The sequence below is a fragment of the Aquarana catesbeiana genome, linkage group LG12 (assembly GCF_042186555.1).
Source record: "Aquarana catesbeiana isolate 2022-GZ linkage group LG12, ASM4218655v1, whole genome shotgun sequence".
In the NCBI taxonomy this organism is placed as follows: Eukaryota; Metazoa; Chordata; class Amphibia; order Anura; family Ranidae; genus Aquarana; species Aquarana catesbeiana.
In genome coordinates this window covers 12,830,296-12,840,814 of record NC_133335.1, presented here as the reverse complement: position 1 = coordinate 12,840,814, position 10,519 = coordinate 12,830,296, and the positions used below count along the sequence as shown (strand labels likewise).

The 10,519-nt window shown below is 40.6% G+C and overlaps 1 protein-coding gene across 1 annotated transcript in view; it reads left to right on the top strand.

The window, feature by feature from the left end:
* The first annotated feature begins 1,381 nt into the window (after positions 1-1,381).
* The window catches only part of LOC141113900 (uncharacterized), a 158,204-nt gene continuing 149,066 nt past the window's right edge, over positions 1,382-10,519 (top strand). Inside the window, exon 1 of the mRNA XM_073607245.1 lies at positions 1,382-1,787. Within this exon, the coding sequence (XP_073463346.1) occupies positions 1,761-1,787 (27 nt within the window). The 5' untranslated portion in view covers positions 1,382-1,760. The remainder of the gene's footprint in view (positions 1,788-10,519) is intronic.

Genomic DNA, 10,519 nt, shown 5'->3' with positions numbered 1-10,519 from the left:
GGACATTGATTTTAGTTCGGGTACAGCGTCGCACGACCGTGCAATTGTCCGTTAAAGCGACGCAGTGCCGCATGGAAAAAAAAAAAAAAATGCTCCGGTTATTAAGGGGGCAAATCCTTCTGGGGCTGAAGTGGTTAAACTGTCTCAACTCCTGGTGACCGTATGGATAGTGAGAAGAAAAAAAAAAAAAGGCATCTCAGTAAATACAGACGGGTTTCCGCCACCCAGATTTTATTAACCTAAAAAAAAAAAAAAAAATAGTAGTAAAAAAATAAATAAAATAGTAGGAAAAAAAAATAAAGTAAAAAATAGAAGTATAAAAAATAAAATAAAATAGTAGCAAAAAAATAAATAAAATAGTAGTAAAAAAAATAAAGTAAAAAATAGTAGTAAAAAAATAAAATAAAATAGTAGCAAAAAAAATAAATAAAATAGTAGTAAAAAAAAATAAAATAAAAAAAATAGTAGTAAAAAAAAAAAAAAATACAAAAAAAAAAAAAAAAAAAATCTCCTAAAACTCTTTAGCTCCCCAACAAGATTTTCTATTATAAACCAATTGATGTCCCTTGTAAGTCCAGCAAATGCAACACACAGCGCTCAGCCCCTCTGCCACTACGAGAGTTAAAAAGCTATTTATAAAATATGGTGACCATATGAATAGTGAGGAAGAAAAAAAAAAAAAAAAGGCATCTCAGTAAATACAGACAGGTTTCCGCTACCCAGATTTTATTAACCTAAAAAAAAAAAAAAAAAAAAAAAAAAAATTGTAGTAAAAAAAAATAAAATAAAATGGTAGCAAAAAAATAAATAAAATAGTAGTAAAAAAAATAAACTAAAAAATAGTAGTATAAAAAATAAAATAAAATAGTAGTAAAAAAAATAAACTAAAAAATAGTAGTAAAAAAATAAAATAAAATAGTAGCAAAAAAATAAAATAGTAGTAAAAAAATTAAAATAAAATAAATAGTAGTAAAAAAAAAAAAAAAAAATCTCCTAAAACTCTTTAGCTCCCCAACAAGAGTTTCTATTATAAACCAATTGGTGTCCCTTGTAAGTCCATCAAATGCAACACACAGCGCTCAGCCCCTCTGGCACTGCGAGAGTTAAAAAGCTATTTATATTAAAAAAAAAAAAAAGGACATCGATTTTAGTTTGGGTACAACATCGCACGACCGCGCAATTGTCAGTTAAAGCGACACAGCGCCGCATCACAAAAACAAAAAATGCTCTGGTCATTAAGGGGGCAAATCCTTCTGGGGCTGAAGTGGTTAAACTGTCTCGACTCCTGGTGACCGTATGGATAGTGAGGAAAAGGAAAAAAAAAAAAAAAAGGCATCTCAGTAAATACAGACAGGTTTCCGCTACCCAGATTTTATTAACCTAAAAAAAAAAAAAAAAATAATAATATAAAAAAAAAAAAAGTCTCCTAAAACTCTTTAGCTCCCCAACAAGATTTTCCATTATAAACCAATTGATGTCCCTTGTAAGCCCAGCAAATGCAACACACAGCGCTCAGCCCCTTCGGCACTGCGAGAGTTAAAAAGCTGCACAAAAAAAAAAAAAAAAAAGGACAAAAACAAAATAAAAAGGAAGGACGGGATGTGTCAGTCTACAGGTGAGGCCGGGCCGGTGTGTGTTCTCCTTCCACCACAGAGAGGACAACAAGGAAGTTTGAGCTCCACAAGGAAGTGAGCGACCAGAGAAGTGACAGAGCCTGGAGGAGTCACCGGCCAACTCCCAGATTTCCCACCGGGGTCATCATGGCCCGGACCGCTCAGCAAGACCAGGTAAGCACTGGTGACACAATCATACTGGTTATCAAGGGGAAAGGGAGGGGGGGAACCTTCCTATAACAAGACTGCAGCAGAGGAGTGAGACTTCTAAAAAGGGGACAAACGTCAGCAGGACGATTCCTTCACAAATTAATGCTACATAAGACTGCTGGGGGTCTCAAGGCTAAAAAGGTCCCCCCCCCCCAGGGGCAATGACACGGACCTGTGTTAAATCTGCCTGACTTGCCGTGCACTGATTGGTAAAAATCAAACACAAAAAAAAACCAAACTCTCCGGGAGGAGGAGAGGTACGAGAGCTGCTGAGAAGAGGTACGAGGCTCTCCGCAGTTCACATTACATGTAACCCAAGCTGCACAGCCTGGTCTTTTCATGAACAAATGCTGCAGTTGCCTATGGCAATGAATGGGGGGGGGGGGGGGATTATATAGTGACCGGATCAGGGAGTTGCACAGTTGAGATATGGTAAGAGTATGGACAGGTTATGATTAAAAAAAAACTATACCAAAGTAAAAATTATCCCTTGAAGCAGAACTCCGGCCAATGCCCTTTGTACTAAATGGAATTGGGTATAGGGTTTGAGCCTCTGTCATCCTTTTACAGGTGATTTGGAAGCTGGGTTTTTGCCTCCTATGTCCCAAAATGATCATCAAATTCTTTGATTCACCGGCTCATTCAAATTAAAAAATCATTTAATAATCTGAAAAGCCTTCTGCTGAAATTCCCAGAATAATCACACGTCATATATATATATATAAAAGAATTGAGCTCTGTCATTACAAAGCCATAGTTTCTAATATTTAGGGACTCGTTAATGACGGGAATGGTACCACTGGATTGGTGTAGGGTCAATGTGGTGCCCATATGTAAAAAGGGAACAAAGTCTTTAAAAAGTAACTATAGACCTGTTAGTTTAACTTCTATAGTCGGGAAGATACTGGAGAGTTTAATAAAAAGACCACATAGATGACATCTTGCTGGAAAAAAGTATTTTAAGCAACAGACAGCATGGATTCATGAAAGACAGAAGTTGTCAAACAAATTACATTTCTTTTTATGAGGAGGTAAGTAAAACCTTGGACAGAGGGGTGGCGGTGGGCATGGTATACTTGGACAGAGAGGTGGCTGTGGACGTGGTATACTTGGACAGAGGGGTGGCTGTGGATGTGGTATACTTGGATAGAGGGGTGGCTGTGGACGTGGTATACTTGGACAGAGGGGTGGCGGTGGGCGTGGTATACTTGGACAGAGGGGTGGCTGTGGACGTGGTATACTTGGACAGAGGGGTGGCGGTGGGCGTGGTATACTTAGACAGAGGGGTGGGCGTGGTATACTTGGACAGAGGGGTGGCTGTTGATGTGGTATACTTGGACAGAGGGGTGGCTGTGGATGTGGTATACTTGGACAGAGGGGTGGCGGTGGGCGTGGTATACTTGGACAGAGGGGTGGCTGTTGATGTGGTATACTTGGACAGAGGGGTGACTGTTGACGTGGTATGCTTGGACAGAGGGGTGGCTGTGGACGTGGTATACTTGGACAGAGGGGTGGCTGTGGACGTGGTATACTTGGACAGAGGGGTGGCTGTGGACGTGGTATACTTGGACAGAGGGGTGGCTGTGGACGTGGTATACTTGGACAGAGGGGTGGCTGTGGACGTGGTATACTTGGACAGAGGGGTGGCTGTGGACGTGGTATACTTGGACAGAGGGGTGGCTGTGGACGTGGTATACTTGGACAGAGGGGTGGCTGTGGGCGTGGTATACTTGGACAGAGGGGTGGCGGTGGGCGTGGTATACTTGGACAGAGGGGTGGCGGTGGGCGTGGTATACTTGGACAGAGGGGTGGCTGTGGACGTGGTATACTTGGATAGAGGGGTGGCTGTGGACGTGGTATACTTGGACAGAGGGGTGGCGGTGGGCGTGGTATACTTGGACAGAGGGGTGGCGGTGGGCGTGGTATACTTGGACAGAGGGGTGGCTGTGGACGTGGTATACTTGGACAGAGGGGTGGCTGTGGATGTGGTATACTTGGATAGAGGGGTGGCTGTGGACGTGGTATACTTGGACAGAGGGGTGGCTGTGGACGTGGTATACTTGGACAGAGGGGTGGCGGTGGGCGTGGTATACTTGGACAGAGGGGGTGGCTGTGGACGTGGTATACTTGGATTTTGCAAAAGCGTTCAATACAGTTCTGCACACACGGCTCAAGGGTAAGGTGAAGTCTACAGGCTTGGAAATATCAGTTTGTAAATGGATAGAAAACTGGCTAAAAGACAGAATTCAGAGAGTAGTGATTAACGATTCATATTCTGAATGGTCTAAGGTTATCAGTGGTGTACCCCAAGGTTCAGTGTTGGGACCCTTACTTTTTAACATATAAATGATATTGGGTCTGGGATTTCAGTCTTTGCAGATGACACCAAGCTATGCGGTGGAATAACGTCCTTACAGGATGTCTCCAATTTACAAGCTGACCTCAATGCTCTGTTTAATTGGGCGACTATGTGGCAAATGAGGTTTAATGTTGAGAAATGTAAAGTGATGCACTTGGGGGCTAAGAATATACATCATACATACTAGGGGGGAGTACAACTGGGGGAATCCGTGGTGGAGAAGGATCTGGAGGTTTTGGTAGATCATAAGCTCAATAATAACATCCAATGCCAAGCTGCGGTTTGCAAAGCGAGCAAAGTCCTTTCTTTTACTACGAGAGGTATGGACTCCAGAGAGAGAGATATCATCTGTACAAATCATTATTAAGACCTCATCTGGAATATGCAGTTCAGTTTTGGGCACCAGTTCTCAAAAAGGATATCGTGGAACTGGAGAAAGTGCAGAGAAGGGCAACCAAACTGATAAGAGGCATGGAGGAGCTCAGCTATGAGGAAAGATTAGAGGAACTGAATTTATTCTCTCTTGAGAAGAGGAGATTAAGGGGGGATATGATCACCATGTATAAATATATAAGGGGTCCATATAGTGAACTTAGTGTTGAGTTATTCACTTTACGATCAACACAGAGGACAAGGGGGCACTCTTTACGGCTGGAGGAAAAGAGATTTCATCTCCAAATTCCGAAAGGTTTCTTCACAGTAAGAGCTGTGAAAATGTGGAATAGACTCCCTCCAGAGGTGGTTCAGCTCAGTAGATTGCTTTAAGAAAGGCCTGGATACTTTCCTAAATGTACATAATATAACTGGGTACTGACATTTATAGGTAAAGTTGATCCAGGAAAAATCCGATTGCCTCTTGGGGGATCAGGAAGGAATTTTTTCCCCTGCTGTAGCAAATTGGATCATACTTTACTGGGGTTTTTCGCCTTCCTCTGGATCAACTGTGGGTGAAGGATTGTATATATGGGATTGTATGATATTTTATTATATTTATTTTTATGGTTGAACTAGATGGACTTGTGTCATTTTTCAACCTGACTAACTATGTAATATTATAATACAGGATTTATATAATGCCAACAGTTTGTACAGTGCTTTACGAATTAATAAGATATACATCATAAATCCTGTATAAAAATAATAAAAAATATACTGTATACACACACACACCTGTATATAAAATTATATGATTGTTTTTAATATTATGTATAAATAATAACAATAACAATAATAATAATACTACAGAGTGTATAAAAGACTAGCGAGAGAACGCCCAGAATAAGCTCATGTGTGACTATTTATAAAACTAAAAACTTAATTATTATTATTAAAAAAATGAATATAAAGATATTTATAGTGTGTGTATTATACATACCCTGCATGTATGTGTGTGTGTGTATTATATATATATATACTGTATATAGTATCTTAAAAAGTAAGTACACCCCTCACATTTGTGTAAATATTTTCTTCTATCTTTTCATGTGACAACACTGAAGAAATGACACTTGTCTACAATGTAAAGTAGTGAGTGTACAGCTTGTATAACAGTGTCAATTGGCCGTCGCATACATACACACAGTGGGGAATATCATTATTTGATCCCCTGCAGATTTTGTAACTTATGAAGAAATGAAGGGTCTATAATTCTTATCATAGGTGTATTTTATATGAAAGAGACAGAATATCAACCAAAAATCCAGAAAAAAAACTCATGATACAAATGTTATAAATGAAGCTGCAGTTCAGTGAGTAGAATAAGTATTTGATCCCCAAGCAAAACATGACTTAGTAGTTGGTGGAGAAACCCTTGTTGGTGATCACAGAGGTCAGACGTTTCTTGTAGTTGATGACCAGGTTTGCACACATCTCAGGGGGGATTTTGGTCCTCTCTTCTTTACAGATCTTCTCTAAATCCTTAAGGTTTCTTGGCTGTCTCTTGGCAACTCAAAGTTTCAGCTCCCTCCATAAATTTTCTATAGGATTAAGGTCTGAAGACAGGCTAGGCCACCCTTAATGTGCTTCTTCTTGAGCCACTCCTTTGTTGCCTTGGTGGTATGTTTTGGGTCATTGTCATGCTGGAAGACCCATCCACGTCCCATCTTCAGTGTTCTGGCTGAGGGAAGAAGGGTCTCATCCAAGATTTTACAATACATGGCCCCGTCCATTGGCCCCTCAATGTGGCAAAGTCGGCCTGTACCTTTAGCAGAGAAACAGCCCCAAAGCATCATGTTTGCACCTCCGTGCTTGACTGTAGGGATGGTGTTCTTAGGGTCATAGTCAGCATTTTTCTTCCTCCAAACACGGCGAGTCGAGTTAATACCAAAGAGCTCAATTTTGGTCTCATCTGACCACAGCACTTTCTCCCAATCCTTCTCTGAATCATTTAGATGTTGATTGGTATGACCTTCTTGAGGAGGAGGGACTCACCATGTTCGGAGGAAGAAAAATGCTGACTATGACCCTAAGAACACATCCCTACAGTCAAGCATGGAGGTGGAAACATGATGCTTTGGGGCTATTTCTCTGCTAAAGGTAGAGGCTGACTTTGCCGCAATGAGGGTCCAATGGACGGGGCCAAGTATTGTAAAATCTTGGATGAGAAGGTAAAGATCCTGTCTTCCTGGAAAGCAGGGACAAGGATCTCTGCCTTCCGCTAGTCAAAGTGCCTCCCACACAGTAAGCACTCCCTAGGAGCACAGTTAACCCTTTGAGAGCAACTGATGTTAAACCCTTCCCAGCCAGTGTCATTAGTACAGTGACAGTGCATATTTTTAGCACTAATCATTGTATTGGTGTCACTGGTCCCCAAAAAGTGTCAGATAGGTGTCTGGGTTTGTCTGCCACAATGTCACAGTCCTGCTAAAAAAAAACAAAAAAACAAAAAACAAAAAACAAACTACATAAAAAGAAAATTGAAAAAAAAAAATATCCATACATATTTTGTAGATGCTATAATGTTTGTGCAAACCAATCAATATACACTTATTGGGATTTTTTTTTTTACCAAAAATGTTTAGCAGAATACATATTGGCCTAAATTGATTTTTTTTTAAGTTCCATAAAAAAAAAAATCCCACAGTTTGTAGACACTATAACTTTTGTGCAAACCGATCAATATACGCTTATTTATTTATTTTTTTTACCAAAAATATGTAGCGAAATACTTATTGGTCTAAGCTGATGAAGAAATTTTGATTTTTTCTTACAATTTTTTTTATTGGGAATGTTTTATAGCAGAAAGTAAAAAATATTGTTTTTTTATTCAATAAAAAAGTAAAAGAAATAAGAAAAAAAGAAATAAAATAAAAAATCCATAAAAATATCCCATAGTTTGTAGACGCAATAACTTTTGCATAAACCAATCAATATATGCTTATTTATTTATTTTTTTAACAAAAAATATGTAGCGGACTACTTATTGGTCTAAACTGATGAAGACATTTTGATTTTTTTTTTTAACATTTTTTTTTTTATTGGGAATGTTTTTTATAGCAGAAAGTAAAAAATATTGTTTTTTATTCAATAAATAAATGAAAAAAAAATCCATAAAAATATCCCATAGTTTGTAGAAGCGATAACTTTTGCGTAAACCAATCAATATACGCTTATTGGGATTTTTTTTTACTAAACATATGTAGCAGAATACAGATTGGCCTAAATTGATAAAGAAATTAGATTTTTTAATTTTTTTATTGGAGATGTTTTATAGCTGAATGTAAGAAATATTGTTTTTCTTTACTTTTTTCTTTTTTTTTTAAATTGTCACTTTTTTTGTTTATAGCGCGAAAAATAGAATACCAGAGAGGTGATAAAATACCACCAAAAGAAAGCTCTATTTGTGGGGAAAAAAAAAGAACAAATATTTTATTTGGGTACAGCGTCGCATGACCGCGCAATTGTCAGTTAAACTAACACAGTACTGTATCGCAAAAAGTGGCCTGGTCGTGAAGGGTGGGTGGGGGGGGGGGGGGGGTAAATCTTCTAGAGTGCAAGTGGTTAAGGAAAGTTGAAAAATAAAAATAACAGACTTATTGGCTGGATCACCAAGTCAAAATAAATAAAACCAAAGAAAACTGACGAGCTGTAATATAAAACATTGTTGTTTTTTGCAATACTACCGCTTTAAGCTATATTCGGGAAAAAAAAAAAAAATAATAATGGTCTGCCCAGTTTTTCCGGTTTTGAAGTAACCGTACACCCAGAGCGAGGACGATCGTCACCCGTGTTCTACTTGTTTTCAAAACCGCAGGCAGTCCAACAAAGAGCTTCATACCTTCACGTGAGTGTGAAACACAAATCAATCCTAATGCCTTCATAATAATGTACTTGTAATAAAGCGGTAATTATCAGTACTTAAAAAAAATGGATTTATACCCACATGCTGAACGCCGACATCAGGCTTGCAGTGGCTGTGGCTGCTGTGTATGGTGACAGGTGTGAAGGGCAAGGACTTCGGCAGACTTACAGGAGAGGGAGTATAGGTGATGCCTTTACCCCCCCCTCCTCGGTCGGTCGATCGGTCTCCACACTGACCCCATTCTAGGTCGTGTGCTTCCTCCGGTGTGTCCGGTGCCCCGCAAGTAAATTAGGGGCCGTGCGCATGGATTAGGGGGGGCGCCGCTGCTTTCAGGTATGTAATGTCAAAGGAAAAGATCCATAAGCCACACATCATGAAGTGGACCCGTGTGCATGAAGTGAGATGAATGGTGGCCTCAGCCCCGGACTCCAGCCAAGCCACGCGCCCTCCCCCAACGCATTTCGCTCCACCCCTTGGAGCTCAATCATGGGGATGAGTCATATGTAATACGCCATTACATACATAATACATCAATGTAACACTTCCACGTATTTTTTACCTCTTAAAGAGATCACAGTACTCCCCCCCACCCATGACAATGTATACAGTAGAGTAGAATGGAATGGGGTGGGGTAGAGTAGAGTAGAATGGAATGGGGTAGAGTAGAGTAGAATGGAATGGGGTAGAGTAGAGTAGAATGGAATGGGGTAGAGTAGAGTAGAATGGAATGGGGTAGAGTAGAGTAGAATGGAATGGGGTAGAGTAGAGTAGAATGGAATGGGGTAGAGTAAAGTAGAATGGAATGGGGTAGAGTAGAGTAGAGTAGAATGGAATGGGGTAGAGTAGGGTAGAGTAGAGTAGAATGGAATGGGGTAGAGTAGAATGGAATGGGGTAGAGTAGAGTAGAATGGAATGGAATGGGGTAGAGTAGAGTAGAATGGAATGGAATGGGGTAGAGTAGAGTAGAATGGAATGGAATGGGGTAGAGTAGAGTAGAATGGAATGGAATGGGGTAGGGTAGGGTAGGGTAGAGTGGGGCAGAGTGGGGCAGAGTGGGGTAGAGTAGAATGGAATGGGGTAGAGTAGAGTAGATTAGAATGCAATGGGGTAGAGTAGAGTAGAGTAGAATGGAATGGGATAGAGTAGAGTAGAATGGAATGGGGTAGAGTAGAGTAGAATGGAATGGGGTAGAGTAGAGTAGAATGGAATGGGGTAGGGCAGAGTGGGGCAGAGTGGGGCAGAGTGGGGCAGAGTGGGGCAGAGTGGGGCAGAGTGGGGTAGAGTGGTATGGAATGGGGTAGAGTAGAGTAGAGTAGAATGGAATGGGATAGAGTAGAGTAGAGTAGAATGGAATGGGGTAGAGTAGAGTAGAATGGAATGGGGTAGGGTAGAGTGGGGTAGAGTGGGGTAGAGTGGAATGGAATGGGGTAGAGTAGAGTAGAATGCAGTGGGGCAGAGTGGGGCAGAGTGGGGCAGAGTGGGGCAGAGTGGGGCAGAGTGGGGTAGAGTGGTATGGAATGGGGTAGAGTAGAGTAGAGTAGAATGGAATGGGATAGAGTAGAGTAGAGTAGAATGGAATGGGGTAGAGTAGAGTAGAATGGAATGGGGTAGGGTAGAGTGGGGTAGAGTGGGGTAGAGTGGAATGGAATGGGGTAGAGTAGAGTAGAATGCAGTGGGGTAGAGTGGAATGCAATGGGGTAGAGTAGAGTAGATTAGAATGCAATGGGGTAGAGTAGAGTAGATTAGAATGCAATGGGGTAGAGTAGAGTAGAATGGAATGGGGTAGAGTAGAGTAGAGTAGAATGGAATGGGGTAGAGTAGAGTAGAATGGAATGGGGTAGAGTAGAGTAGAATGGAATGGGGTAGAGTAGAGTAGAATGGAATGGGGTAGAGTAGAGTAGAGTAGAATGGAATGGGGTAGAGTAGAGTAGAGTAGAATGGAATGGGGTAGAGTAGAGTAGAATGGAATGGGGTAGAGTAGAGTAGAGTAGAATGGAATGGGGTAGAGTAGAGTAGAGTAGAATGGAATGGGGTAGA